General features: G+C 35.5%; 3 protein-coding genes across 4 annotated transcripts; all 3 read right to left on the reverse strand.

The window, feature by feature from the left end:
* Positions 1 to 128: 128 nt before the first annotated feature.
* On the reverse strand, positions 129 to 6,552 carry nras (NRAS proto-oncogene, GTPase). Its single transcript, XM_082189186.1, has 5 exons — positions 6,276 to 6,552; positions 3,575 to 3,706; positions 2,734 to 2,912; positions 2,391 to 2,547; positions 129 to 2,243 (listed from the first exon to the last, which is right to left on the reverse strand). The coding sequence occupies exons 2-5, from the start codon at positions 3,683 to 3,685 to the stop codon at positions 2,124 to 2,126; spliced, it is 567 nt and encodes a 188-aa protein (XP_082045312.1). The 5' UTR covers positions 3,686 to 3,706; positions 6,276 to 6,552; the 3' UTR covers positions 129 to 2,123.
* A 755-nt stretch (positions 6,553 to 7,307) lies between these two features.
* Positions 7,308 to 13,081, reverse strand: asb13b (ankyrin repeat and SOCS box containing 13b). The gene is made up of 6 exons (XM_082189053.1): positions 12,913 to 13,081; positions 11,251 to 11,450; positions 11,023 to 11,173; positions 9,580 to 9,714; positions 8,575 to 8,766; positions 7,308 to 8,272 (listed from the first exon to the last, which is right to left on the reverse strand). The coding sequence occupies exons 1-6, from the start codon at positions 12,962 to 12,964 to the stop codon at positions 8,088 to 8,090; spliced, it is 915 nt and encodes a 304-aa protein (XP_082045179.1). The 5' UTR covers positions 12,965 to 13,081; the 3' UTR covers positions 7,308 to 8,087.
* A 576-nt stretch (positions 13,082 to 13,657) lies between these two features.
* plekha2 (pleckstrin homology domain containing A2) lies at positions 13,658 to 22,616 on the reverse strand. Of its 2 annotated transcripts, none has more exons than XM_082189052.1 (12): positions 22,333 to 22,616; positions 21,509 to 21,658; positions 21,297 to 21,353; positions 21,155 to 21,203; positions 20,973 to 21,070; positions 20,358 to 20,489; positions 20,159 to 20,284; positions 19,907 to 19,975; positions 19,758 to 19,828; positions 18,916 to 18,979; positions 16,994 to 17,071; positions 13,658 to 15,918 (listed from the first exon to the last, which is right to left on the reverse strand). In XM_082189052.1, exons 2-12 carry the CDS (start codon positions 21,647 to 21,649, stop codon positions 15,631 to 15,633), a joined length of 1,173 nt encoding a protein of 390 aa, XP_082045178.1. In that variant the 5' UTR covers positions 21,650 to 21,658; positions 22,333 to 22,616; the 3' UTR covers positions 13,658 to 15,630. The 2 variants fall into 2 exon arrangements, with proteins under 2 accessions (XP_082045178.1, XP_082045177.1); XM_082189051.1 differs by lacking the exon at positions 22,333 to 22,616 and adding an exon at positions 22,129 to 22,298 and having other exon boundaries at positions 20,159 to 20,275.
* Positions 22,617 to 23,721: the final 1,105 nt, after the last annotated feature.

Raw genomic sequence — 23,721 nt, forward strand, 5'->3', positions numbered from 1 at the left:
ACTCTATTTTAAGTTTTAACAGACAGACAGATTCAAGTGACAAGCTCACACATGAAAAATAGGATATTATGTAAGTACACACACACACGAACATCCATGCACATGTAGGAGAATTACACACAATATGCTCAGTTTCCAATTCATTTACTGGTAAAACGTGTTGTAATATGGTAGGCACATTAAACATCTGTTACACATGAATATTCCCCCCTGCCCCCCCCAAAAAAAGACATGAAATGTTCATTTTCACATGATTTTCTGATTAAGGAAAGTCTGTGATACTAATAAATTGTGCTAAAACTGCAAAATACATCATCAATCAAGTCTTGATATAGTTGGAAAAGAAAGGATTGTTAATGTAAAGGCAAACTTAAGTTTGTATTTTGCCTCTGTTAAAGTGAGGACAGAAGGCCAGACGCAACGGCAGTACGAATACTGCAGATTTCACCGATGATGAAATCAGGCACAGATTCAGACAAATGCCATATAAATAACATGATAGTCAACACGAAGAATCGTTTTAACTTCTTGATAAACCTTCATTGGCTCTCAAGAAGAGACTTCAGGCATGGAAAATAAACATAGCAACAAACCTTACTCTGATCTCTTACAACCCCCCCCCAAAAAAAAAAAAAAATGTTTTTTTACAGCTTTCACTGGAAGGTTTAAGACATTATTTAACATGGGCTAAAATATGTCATGCTATATAGGACACAGAAGGCGGCACATAGATTTGGCGTGTACACCAGCAGCACCATGATTCAAAAGGCCCTTTAAGTAAAATCCATCACACCTCATGCTTAAAATCTGATTGACGTCTCTGTATCTAGGCTAAATCGTTCTAATCATTCTGTATTATATGTCAAAATATACAATTAACATCTGAGAGCAAAGAGAATAAAAGAACAAGGTGAAATTCTAGAGTAAATGGCACTATATGACAGAAATTGGTAAAAGTAAATGCTAAATAAACTCTTTGGCTACAACAAAAAAAAGAAAAAAAAAAGAAGAATGGCAAAAGGGAAAGAAATAATCCCACACAATTCTGAAGAACTTCTGTGTTCACAGTATTCCTGAGCATTGAACCTGCGGATTAAGATTAAAGGGCATTTCACTTTGTCTCTTCTGAAGCCTTTACAGCATCAGGTCTGAGGTTTCTAAAACCTTCAAAATAACAGATTCCATATTAAGGTATATGCTAATAATCTACATTAATTCCAATTTAAATACACTTTAAAAATGCAGTTCCTTCTCTTCCATGAAATATGCATTTCTTGTAATTAAAAAATTCTAGGGTGACACAAAAAAACCTGCCAAAAATCAATAGAATCATTATGAAATTATATTTTGGGTGAATAAAAATGAATAGTATTTTAGGACTATTTAGATTTTTTTTGCAATGTGACAGTCGTATTTGTTGACCATCTTTTCACAGTATGGTAATAAAAAAATTATAATGTGTGAACTTAATTTAAACTGTTAAGTAATTATGCATCGTAGTAGTAGGTGTTGGACTACCATTGTGCCTACTGAAGAAAATATTATATTACAGTAAAAATGTATTGCATTACAACAATGGGAATTACAAATGAGAATAAAGGGAAACGCATGAAAAAAAATTAGATGCATTATGATAATGAGAATGTGTTGGGGATGTGATAAATGTTCATGAAAAATATTATATATATTTCCTTAATGATTTATTGTTTAGATTGTCTGGTGAAATGTGACCTGAGCAGGTTTTTAAGAGATGCACCCTTCTGCAATTTAGAATTTCTTTAATCAACACCAATGTGCTGTTGTGTTCATAAGGGTTCAGAAGTGAAAAAAAGAAGAACTCAATGCCCGATCTCAATGCCCGTATAAGTTTTTCTTCCAAAGGAAGAGGGACAACTCAAGTACTAAATGAGACAAGTGGGCTAATGTCCAATGGCCTCATTTTTCTATTACAGCAGGCCAACAGGAAATATGACCAGTTGTGCATTAATCCCTTTCAGCCAGCAGAGGGCGAACTCTGCGCACACGCGCACACACACACACACACACATGGTCATGAGGCTTCCAGCTGCCTGGTCAAGAAACTGCTAAAAAAACACAAAAAAACAAAGGGGGTGACAGTGCAGTCACATGACTTCACAGGACACACCCAGGCAGCCCTGCTTCCTATCTTCTCTGCTGTTGAGCTTTTTCATGCGATAATGCCGGATCTCACGGACGAGGGTGTAAAAAGCATCCTCAACTCCCTGAAAAACATTAAGGAAAACAGACAAAGGATATTTCATTAACACGTATGCTATGTGTGAAGCAGTAAAAGCAATCGAACATAATGTGCTAACACATAAAAAGTTTTTAATATGAAAAGCAAGAACTGATAATCAGTCTTTGCCCACCTGTCTGGTCTTGGCTGAAGTTTCTACAAACTCTATGCCGTAGCTTCTGGCAAGTTCCTGAGCTTGCTTGGTGTCCACCGTTCTGGCCAAATCACATTTGTTCCCAACGAGGACCATGGGAACATCATCTGAATCCTTCACGCGCTTGATCTGCTCTCTAAAATGTATCAAATGTTCCGTTATAGACATTGTACACCACATATTACAAATGCTCCTTCATATAATATTATATTGACATGTCTTAAACTTAAAAGCTTCGAAAGTGGTTCATCTAATCAGATTAATGCTACTTAAAATCCAGAGGATTCATCATAAAATATAACTGAAGCCGTATTCATCGGACCTGTACAAATGCACGTCGGCAAAGGATTTGCTGTTGTTTATGGCGAAGACGCAGAGGAAACCCTCTCCTGTCCTCATGTACTGGTCCCTCATTGCGCTGTACTCTTCCTGACCTGCAGTGTCCAGGATGTCCAGCAGACACGTCTCACCGTCAATCACCACCTGCTTCCTGTAAGAGTCCTGCAGGGACCGACATGATCAGCACTATGCATTGAGCCTGATAGTCTCACGATTACATGAATCAACCTGGACAATACTGTGAAATGGACGTATATATCCTATTCTAATAAAGCATTCAGCGCAGGTTATGAGGACAAATGAAAATGTCAAACGGTGATGGCCATGCGCTTAAATGTCAAGTACACTACTGTTCTAAGGTTTGGGGTCAGGAAGATTTTTTTGAAAGATATTAATACTTTTATTCAGGAAGGATGCATTAAAATGATCAAATGTAAAAAAAAAAATTCTCTCTCAAATTAATTCTTTTGAACTTTGGATTCATCAAAGAATCCAGTAAAATAAGAAATGTTTCTTGAGCATCAAATTAGAATGATTTCTGAAGGATCATGTGACACTGAATACTGGATTAATGATGCTGAAAATTCAGCTTGGCATCACAGGAATAAATTACATTTAAAAAAAACATTAAAATAGAAAACAGATATTTCAAATTGTAATAATATTTCACAATATTACTGTATGTTTGATCAAATTAATGCAGCCTTTTGAGACATCTTTCAAAAACATTTCAAGAATCTTACTGACCCCAAACTTTGGACTGTAGTGTATGTAAAGTCGTAAATTAAGGAAAGATGAGGTCAGATGGTCGTTTTATTGAGTACCTCAATAGTGGGGTCATATTCATCCACAAAGTGATTCTGAATAAGCTGGATGGTTAATGCGCTCTTCCCAACACCACCTGCTCCCACAACAACCAACTTATACTCGGTCATCTTACAGTCCTCAGAGACCACCTGTGATCAAGACAGAGAGAGTGCACACGCATATATTAATAACACAATATTCACAAAAAGTTTGACATACAAATCAATACTTAATAACATTTGTGACCCTGGACCACAAAAATCACATGGGTCAATTTTAAATAAGCTGAATAAATAAGCTTTCAATTGATGTGTGGTTTGTTAGGATAGGACAATATTTGGCTGAGATACAACTATTTGAACATCTGGAATCTGAGGGTGCAAAAAAATCGAAACATTGAGAAAATCTCCTTTAAAAGTTGTCCATTAATGTTCACGATTGTGCTGCATTCACTGACAAAACTAAATGTTTTATATATGTACGGTAGGAAATTAACTAAATATCTTCATGGAACATGATCTTTATTTAATATCCTAATGATTTTGGGCATAAAAGAAAATTCAATAATTTTGACCCATACAATGGGTTGGCTATTGCCACAAATATACCCGTGCGACATGTGACCGGTTTTGTGATCCAGGGTCACATTTGTGTAACTATATCATTAAAAACATTTAAAATGTATGTTTTGGTTAATTCCTTTTTTGAGAGAGAGAAAAGAGAAAATCTAAAATAAGTTACACTACTGTTCAAAGGTTTGGTGTTTGTAAGATTTATAAGTCTCTTATGCTCACAAAGTCTGTATTTGTTTTATTAAAATTACAGTTTAATACAATACAATAAAATACAATTTAAAACAACTGTTCTCTACTTTAATTTATTGTAAAATGTCACTTATTTCTGTGATGCAAAGCTAAATTTTCAGCATCCTTACTCCAGTCTTCAGTGTCACATGATCCTTCAGAAATCTCTTTTGTAACACTAATAATTTCTTTACTGTCACTTTTGATCAATTGCTGCATCCTTGCTAAATAAAAATAAAATATTAAAAAATCTTACTGACCCCAAACTATTGAACAGTACTGTATAATCAAATAACTGTGATTGGTCCAGCAAATTCATCTCTAAAATTGCTAATAAAAGTAAAACGCACCACCTGACAGCCGCCCATGCATGTCTTCGACAGTCGTCTGGGTGACTTGCACTGAGTTTACAGACAGCATATTGAACAGTGAATAATATAATTATGTACTTTCTCATATTTTTATGACTTATATTGGAAGCTATTCTGTTTCTCTAAGAAATCACTCCCATCTGCAACCAGTAGCCCTGCAATCTATTAATAGAACGGCTAAATGTCAAAGTCATTCTCAGAGTACAGCCAGGAAAAAAATTAACCTAAGAGAAGAGCAGAGGTCACTGACCCCTGAACTGTTTTTACTAGATCAACTTAAACCTGAGACACAGACTTCAGGTCAAAGCATCTATTTTACATTCAAACGAGTGATTCATCTGCGCATGTTCCAAGGAAAAAAAGAAAAAATAGTTTGTCTTTGTAATCATTTATCAAAATTAAATAACATGTTCTTCCTCTTCAGCAACTTTCCTTTCCCACATACAGTCTGGATGCATTCTTTTAAGAACCACCAACATCCATTGTGTGTGTGTGTGTGTGTGTGTGTGTGTGTGTGTGTGTGTGTGTGTGTGTGTGTGTGTGTATATGTGTGTGTATATGTGTGTGTATATGTGTGTGTATATATATATGTACAGTATATATATATATATATATATATATATATATATATATATATATATATATATATATATATATATATTAAAAAACTTCCCACCCTCAAATTGTTTCTTGTTGAATATAAAAGTAAAATACACATTATAGAAGTAAAATGGGCTGTGAGCAGCGGGGCATGTGAATAATAAAAAATAAAAAAATGTACACAGATGAATCATTTATGCTGCAATATTCCATAAAAAATAAGAATAGTCAATTTTGATTTCATGATGACTGATCAAAATTGATTCATTTTTAGACTTTAAATGACAGGATACTAATTAAGGGCTAATATCAATCTTTTTTTTTCTTTTCTTAAAGAAATAGTTCACCTTATTATGTCATATAGGGAGAATGGCAGTTGCCATTCACTTTCATTGCATTGCACTGGCAATTTTAAACTCGAATGTTGTTGTGCTCTATGTAAATATGCACTTTCAACTGGTATGAATGTTTCACACCATCCCATTACCTTGCCAGTGGCTTTTATGCTCTCATAACCAGAGAGAAGGTTCCCTGGGTGGGTTGAGATATTGGAATAAAAATAGTGATTTAAAACTAACAGTATTGGGATGTTTGTGGTGGAATAAACCAGCAAATTAGTGCTAAACCCTCAAAAGAAAATTAATAAGTTGCTCAATAGCAAATACCTAGAAAAGGAAACTTCAAAGATCATTTAAATATACATTTGACAAGTTATTAAACAGACAACATGCCATTAAGACTACATGTAGCCTATTCTTCATGTGCCAAAATGCTGTCTATGTAGACAGTTCACTGGGATTTGAGACACAGCCTTTATGTCGCACAAAGAAGCACCTATACCTAGTGTTTACAGGTACCAATGCACGTGAAAATGCATGTAAACACCCGAGGACGGTAATAAATATGAAGCAGGGGGTTTATAAGGCGTGGAGAAGGAAACTCACCGCTTACTCTGCAGTTCTGCGACCTCTGGCTGATCTGATCAACAGGGCTCCGCTAATTACTGCTCTCTCGCCCAAAATAATGCCATGGGGAGCGCTTTAAAAGTCGCTTCACACTCGTCTGGAAGCTACGTAACCCCTACGAACAGGATTAGTTAGGAGGCTATAGATTCAGCTTGTAAAAACAGCAGTTAAAGAAGTCTGTCTAAAGTTTTGAATAAGAGTTGACTAAGCAGCTTCCCCCAGAACTTCACGATTCAGAGCGACTTCCGGCTTCAGAATTCCACAAATCATATCAAAATAAAAGTCCAGCCTCTGTGGCTACTATAGATGTTTACAAGTAGAGGCACATTCGACCGCTCCAGACACGTCGGGGCGTCCGCCATCTTGGAACGGTCAAGTTGTCGTCGTCACTCACAGTAAGTGTGCAGCTTCTGGCTGTGAAAACGACTACATTTATATTCCTGAAGAAATTGAATAACATTTAACAGACCTGTGAGAATGTGTTGGTTTGTGTTTTTATGTATTAATTCAATATTTCTGTTTTTTTTTTTACTATGGTACTTATTCATGTTTTTACTTTTACTATGGTAACTTTTTTATGTCATGTTAGTTGAAGCAGTTGTCTTGGTTTTTCTTACATGCGTCTAACTACAGTTGCAGACGCTCAGTTAACTTGCTCTCGAATGGTTCACGGACAGTCTTTGACCGTTCCAAGATGGCGGACGCCTTAAGAGTAGCGGCCCATAGAAACACTTGGAGAAATGATGAATCTATGTATAATACATCTATGGTGACCACCATGTATTATGTAAACAATATAATTAACATAATAAAAGTGCAACAGTAGGGTTTCTGTTCGTATATGAAAATGTTGTATTTTGCGCATTTTTATTTAACATATTTTCTACTCAACATGATACTTACATCTTACTTGTTCTTGCATCCGAGTTGAAAAGTTTGAAGACAATATTAGTGTGAAAGGAAGGTACTGTAATACAAGTTAATTCAGCAAAATTATGTGTAGAAAGCAAATTATATTATTAAAACTTTAATAGAGTTTGTTCAGAATACACAAACTTCAGCAAAATTAAATGAAGACTTTAGAGCAGTGGCTGAAAATCTAAGCCATTGTGTCTTTTCAAGTAGTAAGTCTGGTCAATTCTCACCACCAGCCAAGTAAAACATAAATGGAATAGTGTGTAATTGTGAATTGTGCAATCACAATTTTTGTTACAATTTTTCTCTATTATGCACAAAGTCAAACCAAAACAACATTTTAAAATAAACTATGTACAACAGGGGAAAAACATTTATAAAGCATTTGCACAATGTATATTTCACATACATAAGAACTAGCTAAAATACACACAATTTGCTTAATTCGTATAAAACCTGAATTTAAATAAGACTGTATTTTATACATATTGCATTTACAAATCTATAACAAATGAAATCATTAAAGTTAATTATACAACTAATAGTATGGTTGGAAAAAACTATCTGTCTTATTGTGCCACACTCCAAAATGTGTCTACAGTCAAACGTGATGCAAAACAGAAAATACCATTATTTCTTGCGAAAGGTGCTTCTTTCCCAGTCAAATTACTCTAGGAATTTTGGCAGTACACTGCATCCATAATAAGTGACAGTGACTTCTATTGGTTCCCTGCAGGGGGAAAAACATCAACAAATACATGACAAATACTGAGTACAGCTGTTACAGTAGCTGCGCTTCACAACGAGAAATCTCTTTCCTCCTGGAAACCAATGATCTAAGTCCCTTATTCTTAATCGCAGTCAGTGCTGTGTTCGTTATTGATGACCTGGACAGAAGCAGCGTGGTAAACCGTCAAGCTCCAGGGGAGGGGCTGGTAAATAAGACAGGAAACAGATGATTCGATTTGGGAGGCCCAGTTGAGTCAACACCCCCAGCGCCCTTTTCCCGAGGGTATTTCTGAGAGCAATTCTGCATAACTTCTGAAGACTGAGGGGTGTGGCTGAAAGACAGCAAAACAAGTTGTCATTGGGACAATGAAATCAAATTTTTTTTTTTGCTTTAGCAAAACTAATAAATAACATTTTTCAATTCTTACAATTTACTATGACTTAAAAGTTTAATTTCAATAAATGAACTGGTTGAAGTTTTAATAGTTAAATGGAGTGCTGAATGTAAGACCAAGTTTCATTGTACAATGAAACCTCAAAAGAGCAGAGAAAATTTTGTGTCTCATAATATGACCCCCTTTAAGAACATCACCATAACAGTTCAAAAACGCATAAACTGAGGACTTATACTTACATTCATAAAGCTCCAGGCAGAGGGCAGATGCTGAGCCGGCTCTGGTGTACTGAATGGGCTTTTTGCCGAGATTGTCTCTGGCTAAAACATTTCCCCCAAATTCTACCAAAAGCTCAATTAGTTCCAGATTTTTCACTTTAGCAGCATGATGTAGTGCGGTCTCATGAAGTTTAGCGGCATTTACATTTGCACCTAAAAACATGAAAGAAATACATAGACATCATAGGAAAAACATGCACAAAAGTGTATTTTTTATTATGTGCTACAACAAATGAACAAGAGATTTGATTCATGTTCCGTTTAAGTTAAAGTTAGTGTGCATCGCAGTAAATCACTTTACAATAAGGTTTCATTTATTTTAACTATATTAAACTAACAATGAACAATACTTCTACAGCATTTATTCATCTTAGTTCATTTCAATATTTACCAATACATTTTTAGAATCAAATGTTGTATCTGTTAACATTAGTTAATGCGCTGTGAACTAACATGAATGATGCAACGAGCAATTGTATTTTATATAACAGATTAATAATGCTGTACGATAAATATTTCTCATTGTTAGTTTATATATTAACCAATGTTAAAGTCACCATGAAATCAAATTTGACAGTTCCCATCTTTTATGGAATATTTCAGTATTTATTATAAATGATTTATTCGTGCACAACTTTTTTTATTTATTCAATTGCACTTGTAATCTTTCATCAAAATAACTTCACCTCAGCGACATCTCTTCTCGGATGATGTGTTTACTGGCTTGAGGGCAGGGCAACCTGTCATTCACATGAGGTCGACCAATAGCAAACCATCCAATCAATTCACATTGGACAAAATCAAGTCTCTCCCTAAATTTTTGTCTTGTTCAAGAAGCCATTTTTTAACTAAGATATGTCACAATACGGAAGAAAAGACTATCACAACTTCTGTTTCATGCCGACTTTAACAGATGAGACCTGTTCCAAAAAATAAACACAAACAACTGGAAATGCAGAAACTCACCTGCGTTCAGCAGAACCTTAACGCAGTCGAGATGCTGCCTTGCACACGCCACATGCAGAGGGGTGCCAAAGTGACAGTCATGGGCTTCCATAAACGCACCTTCATCAATCATGAGCTGAACACATTTAGAGTTACCTGGCAGACAAAAAAAAAAGTAATTTTAAATCATTCTGAAAGATGTCTAATCATTCTAATATTCATTGTTTTTCTCTCATCAAATATCAAACTTTAGACCACTTTCACAATACACATTGTTTATAATATCTTCATTAAGTAATAATAATTAAGTTACAGCTGTGTTCAACTGCTCATTAATGCAAATATCAAATCAGCCAATCACATGACAGCAACTCAATGCATTTAGGAATGTAGACCTAGGATGCATCCGAAATCGCATTCTTCCCTACTATATAGTAGGCGAAAAACACTATGTGAAAAGAATAATGTCCAAATTCACAGTACTCATAAAAGAGAAGAAAAAACATAATTCCTGGATAACCTACTTCTTCCAGCGAGATTCTGAAGTGTGCATACAGTGGACACTTTACTATCCCATGAGACTACGGGAGAAGATTTATGAATGGCAGTGAAGCGACGTAACTGACTCTGGTAGTATGCAATTTCGGATGCAGCCACTGTCAAGACGAACTGCTGAAGCTCAAACTGAGCATCAGAACGGGGAAGAAAGGTGCCAGACGGGCTGGTCTGTGTATTTCTGAAACTGCTGATCTACTGGGATTCTCACCATCAATGGTACGAACAAGAGAAAATATCTAGTGAGTGGCAGTTCTGTGGGAGAAAATGCCTTGTTGATGCCAGCGGTCAGAGGTTTGAGCTGATAGAAAGGCAACAGTAACTCACATCACACTTGTTACAACCGAGGTCTGCAGAAGAGCATCTCTGAACACAACAACACATCAAACCTTGAAGTAGATGAGCTACAGCAGCAGAAGACACACCGGTGACACTCATCTTCACAAAGCTAAGCTCATCTCAAACTGGTTTCTTGATCATGACAGTGAGTTCACTAAACTCAAATGGCCTCCACAGTCACCAGATCTCAATCCAATAGAGCAGCTTTGGCATGTGGAGGAACGGGAGATTCGCATCAATGATGTGCAGCCGACAAATCTGCAGCAACTGCGTGATGCTATCATGACAATATGGACCAAAATCTCTGAGGAATGTTTCCAGCACCTTGCTGAATCTATGCCATGAAGAATTAAGGCAGTTCTAAAAGCAAAAGTGGGTCCAACCCGATAAAGTGGCCAGTGAGTGTATATCCAACTTTATATAAAGAGCTGTATTTGCTAGTGTATATACAGTATTGCTTTATGTGAGCATGCTGTATATATGCAGGCATTGTATATATGCTGTATATTGACAGCCTTAATAAACATACATAAACGACCCTAGGTTAAATCAAGCATCAGGTCACCTTACCGCCCATGCAGGCTTCATGCAGGGGTGAGAAGGTGAAGAGGGGAGGGTTAACCTTGGCTCCATGTTCTAACAGCAACTTCACACACTCCAGACTACCAGCAGCACAGGCGTCACACAACGGAGTGCTGCCGTCAATGTTACGAGCATCAACCTGCGGACAATGACACCAGCAAATAAACAACTGATGTGACAGATTCATGAGATCTACAGTATGGAGGTGCTCCTTACATGAGCTCCAGCATCCAGGAGCAGCTTCACACACTGTGTTTGGCCCTGTATACAGGCCTCATGGAGGGGTGTGATAGAGTCCACGGCCACAATGTTGACAGATGCTCCGTTCTCAATCAGTTTTTGGAGCTGCACAGCTCTGCCCTGAGCCGCGGCCTCATGCACTGCTGAACGATCAGTCCAGAACCCCAGACCATGTGCTGTGGGAAGAATGAGACAGACAGAATTCCAAAACATAGCTTTAGATAGGCGTTTGTGGTTGATATGAGTGAATTCCAAATGATCCATCAGTAATATTAAAGGGTTAGTTCACCCAAAAGTGAAAATTCTGTCATTAATTATTCATCCTCATGTCGTTTCGAACCCGTCAGACTTTCGTTCATCTTCGGAACACAAACGAAGGTCTTTTTGATGAAATCTGAGAGCTTTCGGTCCCTCCATTGACAGCTACGCAATTGACATTTTGACGCTTCAAAAAGTTCATAAAGAAATCGTAAAACTAATCCATATGAATTGAGCGGCTTAGTCCAAATTTTCTGAAGAGACTCGGTCGCTTTATATGACGAAAATATGGAATTTAGACTATTCACATATAAACATTCATCAACTCACACATCAGTTGAGGTAAATGGAAGCTCACACATGTCCGCTTGACGTGCGAGAACCAATGAGGTTCATTTTCGTGTTACGCAGCACGTTTGAGATTCAGCAAGAACCAATGAGGTTCATTCTCGTGTTACGCAGCACATTTAAACTTCCACAAGAGGTTTGTTCTCGCGCGTCAAGCAGATTCGGTTGAGCTTCTGTTTGTATTCGCTGATCAATGTTTAACTGTGAATAAAAAGCCTAAATTCAATCTGTTCATTATATAAAGTGGTCAAGTCTCTTAGAAAATTTCGACTGAAGCGCTTAATTAGTATTAAGATCTCTTCTTCTGTCACGTCAAATTGGTAGTTGCGTAGCTGTCAATGGAGGGACAGAAAGCTCTCAGATTTCATTAAAAACGTCTTCATTTGTGTTCCGAAGACGAACGAAAGTCTTGCAGGTTTGGAACAACATGAGGGTGAGTAATTAATTACAGTTTTTTCATTTTTGGGTGAACAATCCCTTTAAGTGTAAAAAGTAAATAGGTAAAAAGTGCAATTTATACACAAAAGGGAATTGCAAAAATATCAATATTTAGTAATACAGTATAGTCATTTTGTATTTAGTTCTATTTAAGTCGTGTTGTTGTACTCCATTTGAAGATGTAGAGGTAAACTACAGCATTTTAGGAAAGGACGTTTTGGACATTATCATGTAACAGCCTGGTGTCAAAACCATTTATTTATTCCAGTGAACAGAAAAGGGACAGATAAAAAGGTCATGCACACAGGACAGTGAAACTGACTCATCTTCGTGTTGACTCAGGTCACTGATCCAGGGCTTTGGTAACTTGCTAATTGTCATTGGTGACTGATTCAAGGCCAAACCGCATGTGATCACACAACAGTTCTGGCAGCAATATTTGGCATCTAGCCTTGGTCTGCACAATTATATTAAAACGTGTCATATAGTTACAGTTAACTCTGTCAGTCAAATGATTACCAGACAACCGGTTAATTGCAGTGTAACAAGTCTCATATAACAGACAGACATCTTGCAATCTGCATGTAAACTTACCAATTTCCCCAAACAGCGAAGGTCTTGTGCGCGTTATTTCAAATTCCATCATTTATTCCAAATCATAAGATAATAAAGAATATATGCGTCACACATGAGGGTATCGTCAGCCATAGTTTACAAACACTAGACCTTTTTTCAATCGACTGGCAAATGATGATGTCGGTTCTTCCTTGGAGACATAGTATTGTCGTGCAGGGGGCGCAATTTGGCTCAAAAAGACGAATTATCATTAAACCGCAAGGAGTTTTTTCGTCTTATTGGATTTGTTTGTACATTAAACTTGTGCTAGAAAAAAAGTTAATTTCAAGGATTGGTATCTGACATTTAAATGCGCAGCCGCGTGAGCAATCTGTATAAAATGAGAAAATAAAAATAATTATCGAATAAGTACAAACGTCTGTGATTGGTCTATCCTCACCAGCGCTGAGAAAAGTAATAGTTGCAACGTGACAACGCACGTCTACTTCTGCTGAGTTCTAAAGGATAATTTCCATCTGAATAATGTCGTTCATAAAATTTACTAGAAACTGAATTGGGAAAGAGAAAGAAAATTGTTGAAATAGCAGTTCTTTTTTATAAAGACCAAGCTGACTGAAACCCATCGTATCTGACCGCCAAGCTCCGCCCATTTAGAGATCTCTCTCTCTGGTGCATCATTTGCAGGTCTGAATTTCTGATCAGTGTCAAAACGCGACGACGCTCTTTGGACTGGGGAAGCAAAGACTAAACAATGCCTTTGGCATATTTTCCCTCACCAGCTAGTTTATTTCATGTGCAAAGCAACGATGCATATCAAGCCTATAAAAAGTACATACATTGACTTTCATTTTGAGCAACGGAAACATTACCTAAACATTTAATAGTACCATTCACATTGACAACAACGACAAAAGCATTGTATGAACATTTTCAGCCTTTTCAAAGTAATCAGTATGAAAATATGTATGTTTTCAGTCACAGTTTTCAGTTTATCATAAAATGTCTAAAAAAGTTTCCTTAATCCTTCAAGCGGCTTCATTAGTGATGATGAAACTGAAATGTCAAAACAAGTTCAGGGGCTGGTTGCATAAACAGCCATTATGTTAAGACAGTGTCTTAAGTTCTATGACCCACTAACAGTTAGTCAGGGCACTCAGTCTTACTTTTCGGTATCAAATTAGGCAACTTACATTTTTATGTAGGCCAACTGATTTAAAAAAGCAATGAAAAGGCTTAAAGAAAAAAAAATGGATGTCTAATTAAGACAAGTCTTAGTGGTTTATGCAACCAGTCCCAGGTGAAGTACACCAGACGTACCAACAATATTTTAAAGTGTACAAGTGGGTCAAGAAGTTTGAGACCACATTGGATCCAGAAATGTAAATAGGCATTTCATATTTAACACAAAGTTATGATGTAAAACAAAGAAGAAATAAATCAAGATGCTAATCAAAGAAGCAACTGTACCCATAGCAGTGCACAAGATGTTCTTTGGAACATTTCTAAATCATGCTGATAGCATGTTCATCAAATTACAAGTTGTCTCAGATGTTCGGACCCCATTGTATGTCTTGGGTTACAATAAAGACATTTTCACCAGCTGATCCTTCTTGATTTTACATTCCTACATACATAAAAAAAGAAACATTCTTTTAAAGGAATAGTTCACCCAAAATGATAAATCTGTCATCATTCACTCTTCTTCATCGTGTTGTACCTAAAGAATTTTTTTTCTCTCTCTGTAAAACACAAAATTACAATTGCTAGAAGAAATCTTAAACAGTTATTGCCATACACTGCTTGTTGGAACTTGACAGGAGGGTGAGAATTGTAATTTTTGGGTGAGCTATTCGTTTAGAGTGGGTGAGCAGCATTACAATGGCCGAAGCACTTCTGTGAACCACCGAACAACAAAAGCAACAAAGTAGAGCTGCACGATTAATCATTAAAAGATTGTGATTCAAATACCCAGGCGATCTTTTTCAGTCTATAGATAATGTGAAACTGGTTCACACTGCATTGCATGCTGGGGCGGTGCCACCATTTTGGGAGGATTGCCCTCTGCTACTAATCCTTTGACAAGTATGATCACAGCAAACATTCAAATCTGTGTTTGCGCTTCCGCTGACCCAGAGAAAGCATTTGTCATGTATTGGTAGGAAACAGCTTCACAAACAGTCTTTTCAACCTCACAGTATCATTAATTCTGTGTTACAGTAATTCAAGTTATCACGGAAGTACTGGGATAAAAGTTTATAGTTCAGATATAAACGCTTATGTCTACAGTAGCAATCAAAATAGAGTAAATCAACTTTTAAAAGTAACTCAATGCTTCAAATAAAGAATGTATCAATTACATAATTTCCCCAGTAGGTGGCGACAAGTGAATGTTACATTCATTTGTCATTGAATCATTCGAGATTTGTTAAAAAATGCTGATTCATCAAGTAATGAACCAAGTGAAGTCTTTATGAGTGAGTCATTTAATCATTCACTCAAACCAATTTTTTAAAATAATTCATTCAAATTAATTAAATATTTTTAAATAGACTGCAGCAATTAACATTTTGTCAGAGCCTCTAGTTAATTACGTTTTGTTTAGTTGTTTTTTCAGAATCATGGGAGAATCGTGATTTCTATTTAAAAAAAAAAAAAAAAAGAATCGTGCAGCTCTACAACAAAGAGCTAAAATCACAACACTATCATTGTGCTGGCCAGAAGTATCCATTAAAGCAACTAAACATCAGTGGAACGGAGATGGTCAAGACTGTGAGAAAAGTCCGTGTCGCTGGGAGCGAGTTGAGGCTGGGAATGGTGCCGTTGTCGATCTTTTGACTGAGAGACGTGGCTTGTGTGCGAGAGTGAGGGGAGAGAGCTGTACGGCCCTTCTTTTTGACCCTCCTCCTTCAAATGCTTCTCCTGATTGGGCACCGGGGTCCACGGTTGCCACGAATCTACAGTGGAGCAGCTCTTCGTCAGCTGAGGCTTCCTCTGCGCAGAAAAGACTTTGCTGGAAGAACGGAACTGTCAATCAAGAGAAGACGACTATGAGACATGCTCATGCATTTTTTTAAGGTGCAAAAAAGCTAGAATTGTTGTTAATTTTGTAGAAGCTGATGTGATGTTGAGGCGTTTTACATTGGATGGTGATAAAATATATAGTATTTATATTTGATATAATAATTACAATTTCTAGTTATTACAATTACTAGTTATTTCCCATTTCTAGTGGGGTTCTATATAGACCTTATGTAGCTCGGCCTCTGTTGTGTTCGGTTTTCCGGCTTGTATTTCCACAGCATGAAGGTAAGATCTTACGGATTTATAATGAATCGCTCATTTTAAAATCTTTAAAATATCCGCTTCAAACATTACAATGCTCATGATAACTTTCGGTAACTCTACAATAAATTAATCCACTTCACCAGCTAATTATTCTTCGACGGCAATGCCATAGAAATATACAGAGCTACCGTAAAAACGCAAGTTCAACGACAAAATTCTAAAGATGTCTAGGGTTCTTGACTCAATTTTAAACTTTATGCCAAAAAAGGTTCTATATAAGGAGAAATGTCTTAAATGATTGCATAATACTTTCATGTTTAACAAGTTTTCATTTGTTTACAACCACCAAAACATTTGTTTTCTAGTGATAACGTGTTTACGAGTGGTTTAATTCATAACATTTATTCAAAATAAAAAATCTATTAAAACAAGATTAATTCATTAATAATAAATCCATAAAATAAAAGGCCTGACAGAACCCTTTACGGTTCAGTATAGAACCTTTTCTTCTAAGAGTGCATGTTCACAAAGATGGAATGAAAAACTGAAAACTGTTTGAATTACATAACATGATTACAAAATTACATAATCGAAACATATTTGGAAACAATGTCTGAAAGTACAAACTTGAAAGTATTTTTTCTTTTCTTACCCTGACATGTACTCTTATTTGTACAATGCTTGGTTCTCAAAAAAACAACAAAAAAATTATATATTTTTTGACTGCTACCTGAAAGTTCAAAATCAGTGATGTCATTGATGACTGTGATCTAATCCATATCATCTGATATTAGATTTTTAAGGACATTTTTACCTTAGGTGGCCCTCTAAAGTCTTCAATTTTTGAGGAAATATCCTTGATCCAGCCCTTCATGTCTTCTGGAGTGTCTGTCTGCATGTAAACAGAACATGAACAGGTTAAGTTGACAAGATGTTTTAGTTGAGCTATTATGATATACTGTATATAAGGATCTAAGGATTCTCAATAGCAACCTGTGTGTGTTCCTTTGAGAGAGCAACCATAGAATTACTTATAATCATTAGTGATTTATGTAGTTATCATTTGATTAACATGTTAATTATTTATTCATATTATTGTTTGATTTACCTTACCTTCCTTTCAAAAATAATAATTTATTAATATTATTTGATTAACATAATTTATAATTGTATTATTATTATTCATTTATGTTTTCATATTTTATATTACTTATTATTTTTCCTACTTTCTTGCTCTTGCAATGCTTGCTATTGTTATTTAATCTTACGATTTTTGTTTTCATGTGTAAGAGATCTGAAAATGTCTCCATTTCAAGGTTTTTAACATCACAGGACGAAGTTGTGAAGTAGTAATATTCCATTGTTTTTGCTGTGGTGTAATAACACTAGTTCAATCAACATTCAGACGAAGTATGAGCATTGAAAACATACGCAACTAAGATCATTTGATAAACTCTGCTCTTTTTACTATCATCACTTCATCTCATGCTTCTGCTCTTCCCTGGCTTTCTCAGTCAAACTCTCAGGCTGAGACTGGAAGACTGATATCTACTGGCAGGGATTCTGCATCTGGGGTCGCATCTAATATATCTGATATTTCTGACATGGAGATCCATCTGATGTAACTACATATCAATAAAATATTAATAAACATTATGTATTTAAAAATTATGATTTGACTAATTGACCTGATTTATAGTCCACAGACCTGATGGCTTTGTTTACCAAGTAACATTAAAGGAATAATACTAATAAATAAATACAAATATATTTTTTTTACCTTAGTTCATTAATTTGCTTTAATGTTTTACATGTTTTCTTAGTTTTTATGTATCTTATTGTTTGTTTCCTTGGCTTGTGAAGTACTTTGGTCAACACCAGTTGTTTTTAAATGTGCTATACAAATAAAATTGTATTGTATTGTATAATTCACTACGTCATAATTTACATTGCACACATATTTACCACTCATTTTGTTTCAAACCCATATGCTTTTCAGGCAAGCAGAATGTCCAAGCTGCTTTTATATGTTCCATTGAAAAAAAAAGAAATGATTTTGGTACAACATGAGGGCAGTGTTATTTTAGTATTTTTCATATACTATTTTAGCAGTTAATCATATTTTGAATTAGCTTTTATTTTTATATTTGTGATTTTAATTTGAGCTTTTAGTCATTTTAAATGCTTTAGTAATTTTTATTTATTTATCTACCTTCAATTTGAATTATTTTTATTTCACTTTTTTTTTTAGAAATTTTAGTGCTTCAAATTATTCTTTTTCACTTTATTGCCAAGGCAACATTTCTAAATATTTTTAAGTTAAAATGTTTCATCTAATATTTATTTTTATTATAGTTTTTAATAGATTCCATTTTAGTTGAATGTTCCATCTTTAGTCCTTTAATTAAAGGATTAAAGATCTTCATAAGTCTATTTGCATTTACAACATGTCTCAGCACTACAATAGCCACATAAACACCTGTCATACTTGAAAAGTATTTATAATGAGGTTTTTACGCTTCGCTTGAGTGACAGAGCATTTATGCAAGGACGATTAAAAAAAACAGTTAATCTTAAAATACATTCACACACAGCTGCAGATTTGGATGCCAGTCATTGAGATGAACCACGTGCGCATTATGTGGTTCACCTACCTAAACATGATTTTTTTTTTTTTTTTACTTTTATCACTGACACCTGGATCATTATTATCAAATCCATTTAGCCCAGAGTTACCTGGATGTAGAAGGTTCTGGTACTTGTGATGATTTCAAAAAGGTTATCACGAGACAGCAGATCCCTACAACAAACAACACAATTAATAATTACAACATATTTTTTTGACATTTGAACAATAGAATGATAGTGTGTGTGTGTGTGTGTGTGTGTGTGTGTGTGTGTGTATACCAGTATCACCAGTCACTTTATTAGGTACACCAGTTCAACTAGTTGTTAACGCAAATATCTAATCAGCCAATTACATGACAGCATGGATTTAAGCATGTAGACATGGCCAAAACACCTGCTGAAGTTCAAACTGAGCATCAGAATGGGGAAAAAAAATGTGATTTAAGTGACTTTAAATGCACAACCATCTCTATGGTTTACAGAGAAAGTCAGAAAAAGGGTTAGGGTTAGGGTTAGGGTTAGAATATAAAATATCCAGTAAGTTCTGCCTTGCCGATGCCAGAGGTCAGAGGAGAATGGCCGGACTAGTTTGAGCTAACAGAAAGGCAACAGTAGCTCACATCACACTTGTTACAACCGAGGTGCAGAAGAGGAATACTAAACGCACAACAGGTCCAACTTTGAAGCAGACGTGCTAAGTAAATATATACTGCTATACAAGCAGCACATTGACTACTCTAAAATATATCCAAGTTTCATTTCTATAGTATTATCCCTTGAGAAGATATACTAAAATGTTTGCTAAAATGTGAGGGGTGTACTCATTTTTGTGAGATACTGTATATATGTATACATTTTAAAGCTTGAAAGCTACAGAAATGCCAGAAATGTGAACTACTTGTTGGTTTGAGACCAAAACCAACAAGAAAAACCACAAAAAAAGTTCTCACCCTGATTTTACAAGGCACTCGTTGACTCTCAGCACATCCCGCAGTCGAATACTGCGCAACGGTTCCTTATCCTAAAAAGAGACAGGTGTCATGATATACATATAAATAACTTGCTTTCTGTTAAAGAGTTTTCCATTCCAGTGTCTCACCATTTCAGATTTATAGTAGCTCACAGTTTGGTCATCTAAAACAAAAAACCTCCTCTTCCAGCTTTTCCTCTGAAAGAACATTTGGTTCAGTGATGGTGATGTGAAAATGAATTTAACAAAAGTTTTATAGCAGTGTTTCTAGTTTTGCAGGGTCCATATTTTACATAAACTATGAACTTCAATAAGCCCATCAATATGCTAAATTATTAAGGACATACTGGTTATTCCCAAAAATCACAAGACTGGTCTTACCACATTGCCTTGCTTGACACAGAAGCCAGACCTCACGACATTTGGACGCACACTCTGACATCTTCTTAAAGTGACGTGTGACCCTGGATCACTCATGAAGACATCCTCAGAATCGCTCTGAGGAACCTAACAGATTTATGTTTATGTTTTCCTGTCAACTACATTAAAAACATGAATAAAGAACACACAAATACATTACCTGTTGGACTGGCGTGTGCACAACCACTCCTCCGACAATTTCTGTTTTATACGCCTGTCCAGATGTCGAATGACTTGGGTTTGAAACATTTGTGACATCAGAGCTTTGGGCCACTGGTGAAGCTTTTGGAACCTTAAAAAGATATTTACTGATTAAAGAGGACCTATTATGCTTTTTTTTTTTTACATGTTCGACTTTCTTTAGTGTGTAATGTTGCTGTTTGAGCAAGAAAAAGGTCTGCAAAGTTTCAAAGCACAAAGTCACTCCAAAGAGAGTTATTCTCTATATCAGTACTGTTTCTGAACTCTCTGAAACGCCTCGATTGTAGTCTTGAGTTTTCTTCAAGGAACAAATACACATTTCAGAAATACAGTCAAAGCGGTTGACCAATCACAACACACTGGTCCAGTCAACCAATTAGAGGGCATTGAGCTTTTCGGAAGGAGGAGCTTCAAAAGTCATGAATAATCTTTCATATCTAACTAATTTTCCAGAAGCTCTAAGCATGCTTATTTATGGATAACATCCAGGTTTGTCACATTTCTTGGAATACATATGAGATATGATGAAATGCCAAAACATGACAGCAGTGAGTATGCAAAAAGCGTGACATACTGTAATTTTGGTGGCATTATTCAGAGCAATGACCCATTCCTTCAAGTCCACAGCATCATTTGCCTGCAGAAAGTACCGTCTAGACAATGCATTTATTACTGGAAGAAAACAAAACAAAACAATGGTTAGTTATTGATACTATGAAAAAAAAAAAAAAACACATATCCACATAACGTACTTACCAAAACAGAACTCTGCCTTTGGTTTCTGTTTTGCTGATGCTTCATTAACCTACAATCAAGATAAATCAAATTTGAATAAGCAAAAATAAGTAATAATAAAAGAGCCTTATATTTCTTTTTATATTATGGTAGAATATGATACCTTTGAAATGTAACTGAGTCGCAAACTCCCAACAGACTCTGTTCCCACAGGTAAGTTCTGTTTTTTAAGGAAACATGGAAAAATAGTTATGCAAAATAGGATTACAATTTTTTAGGATGCAAATTTGAGTTTTAGAGTGTAGATGAATAGGAAGATCCTCTATAATTCCATAACGTCTGTTTAAAGCTACACTTGAACATAAAGAGCAATACCTGTGGATTGTCCATATACCATAGGAGAAAATTCTCATGAGTATCCAAGATAAAATAACGCCGGTAAAACCTATCACTGTTCTCATTTTCCTCAATATCCAGGAATCCACAGGTCCGGTTTTGTCTGTCCAGGTAAGGCATGTCCCAGATCTACAAAGAAAAACAAAACATATAACATTGTATCTCACATATAACTCTGGGTCTCTGCCATCTTTAAATAAATAAACCTTTCCTTTTAGTTTTTGAGAATACAAATAAATTGATTTAGAAACAGACCATATAATTGCACGCACGTGCATGCACACACACAGTTTAATGACTGCAAATGAGATGATCCCTATATATGCATATTCACACAATATTTACAAAAAATGGCCTACTAGTAAAAAAGATCATATGGATATTTTTATCTTTACTCTCTCAATACTAGATTCGAGATTCCCACACCTTTAAAAAAAATAAAAAATAATCCCCAGTGGCTCGTGATTACTAGAGAATAAATATACAAGTCTCTTTTTACAGAGACTGCACTTAGAGTAATTTTTAGCAAATAAAAACTGTAGAGCTGAGCATAGCTAGAAATATGAAAATGAAGGACTATAAAAGTTTCCATGACTTTCCATGAACGTGAGGATCCTGTAAATCCAACATAGGTATAACAAAAACAAGTTTTCAGAGTGTTCTTGACAGGTGGATTCAGGTGTGGTTCACCTGGACCAGGATTTCATCAAATCCCAATGGAAAACTGTATTACGAGTATGAGATCAAGCTTTTGGAGAGGAAGTCGGTATTGCGCATAACTGCCACACCTAATATCAACTTACTTCACTTCCAGAATCCCCAAGGCTCGTGACTCATCCGCGTTCCGCTGTGTGTGTTTTGTTCAGCGCGCTCTCAGAACATAATTCACGCACAATGCGCGCTCATTTATCCGCGAAAACTGATGAAAGCTCCGCGCAGAAAGCCGAGCCTTGTGCCTCTCGCGCAGCCTCTTTCCGGGTTGACAGCAAGTTGAGTTAAAACCAAAACTAAACGCATCCGGTAGTGGATCTTTATTTTTTTTTTCACGTACGTAAAGCGGAACCCAGTAGATGGCATGTTAGAAACGACGCAATGGGAAAGTGTTTAACACAGCGTGCGAAACAAGACATTGTAATAAAACTGTAAAAACTTAAATGTACTTAAAATGTAAGTGTGTGTGTGTGTGTGTGTGCGTGATGTTGGCATCATGATTTAAGGTATCTAAATACATGACAACCTGACCAATGTGCAGATGTGTGTTCTTCGATGCTTGGTCAAGTCAATTCATCTTCATTTATAGCGCTTTTAACAATGTACAGTAGTACAGGCCAAAAGTTTGGAAACATTACTATTTTTAATGTTTTTGAAAGAAGTTTCTTCTGCTCATCAAACCTGCATTTATTTGATCAAAAATACAGAAAAAAAATGTAATATTGTGATATATTATTACAATTTGAAATAATTGGTTTTCAATTTATTATACTTTAAATTATTATTTATTTCTGTGATGCAAAGCTGGATTTTCAGGATCATTACTCCAGTCTATCACATGATCCTTTAGAAATCATTCTAATATGATGATTCATTATCAAAGTTGGAAACAGTTCTGTTGCTTAATATTTTTTCATAACCTGTGATACTTTTTTAGGATACTTTGATGAATAAAAAGTAAAAATAAAATAAAATAAAATAAAAAGCAGCAAATGTTTTAAAAATAGAAATCTTTTGTAACAACAATATACACTACTGGTCAGTCATTTGGGGTCAGTATTTTTTTTTCTTTCTTTTTTTGAAATAAATCAATACTTTTATTCAGCAAGGATGTCTTAAATTGATTTAAAAAAAAGTGATAGTAAAGAAGATTTATATTATTAGAAAATATTTTTTTATTTTGAATAAATGCAGTTCTTTTTAACCTTTTATTCATCAAATATATTAGGCAGCAGAGCTGTTTCCAACACTCATAATAAATCAGAATATTAGAATATTAGATTCTAAAGGATCATGTGATAGACTGCATGTCACATGTGACACTGAATGTGACTGGAGTAATGATCCTGAAAATTCAGCTTTGCATCACAGAAATAAATGATATAATAAATTGAAAACCAATTATTTTAAATTGTAATAATAAATCACAATATTAAAAAAAAAATCTGTATTTTTGATCAAATAAATGCAGGTTTGATGAG

Source organism: Leuciscus leuciscus (genome assembly GCF_965113295.1).
Source record: "Leuciscus leuciscus genome assembly, chromosome: 13".
Lineage (NCBI taxonomy): Eukaryota > Metazoa > Chordata > Actinopteri > Cypriniformes > Leuciscidae > Leuciscus > Leuciscus leuciscus.

Bases quoted from the DNA above. Each gene is read 5' to 3' on its own strand.
- nras (XM_082189186.1), bottom strand. From the start codon at position 3,685: ATGACCGAGTATAAGTTGGTTGTTGTGGGAGCAGGTGGTGTTGGGAAG. The intron at 2,913-3,574 runs GTACTCAATAAA...CGGTCCCTGCAG, and splicing joins AATATGACCCCACTATTGAG to GACTCTTACAGGAAGCAGGT. The intron at 2,548-2,733 runs GTCCGATGAATA...GATACATTTTAG, and splicing joins GCCGACGTGCATTTGTACAG to AGAGCAGATCAAGCGCGTGA.
- asb13b (XM_082189053.1), bottom strand. From the start codon at position 12,964: ATGATGGAATTTGAAATAACGCGCACAAGACCTTCGCTGTTTGGGGAA. The intron at 9,715-11,022 runs GTAAGGTGACCT...TTTGTCTGCCAG, and splicing joins GCATGAAGCCTGCATGGGCG to GTAACTCTAAATGTGTTCAG. The intron at 8,767-9,579 runs GTGAGTTTCTGC...TCATGTTTTTAG, and splicing joins TAAGGTTCTGCTGAACGCAG to GTGCAAATGTAAATGCCGCT.
- plekha2 (XM_082189051.1), bottom strand. The intron at 21,204-21,296 runs GTATCATATTCT...TCTTGATTGTAG, and splicing joins GACTCAGTTACATTTCAAAG to GTTAATGAAGCATCAGCAAA. The intron at 20,276-20,357 runs GTAATGTATTTG...TAGGTTCCTCAG, and splicing joins TGCACACGCCAGTCCAACAG to AGCGATTCTGAGGATGTCTT.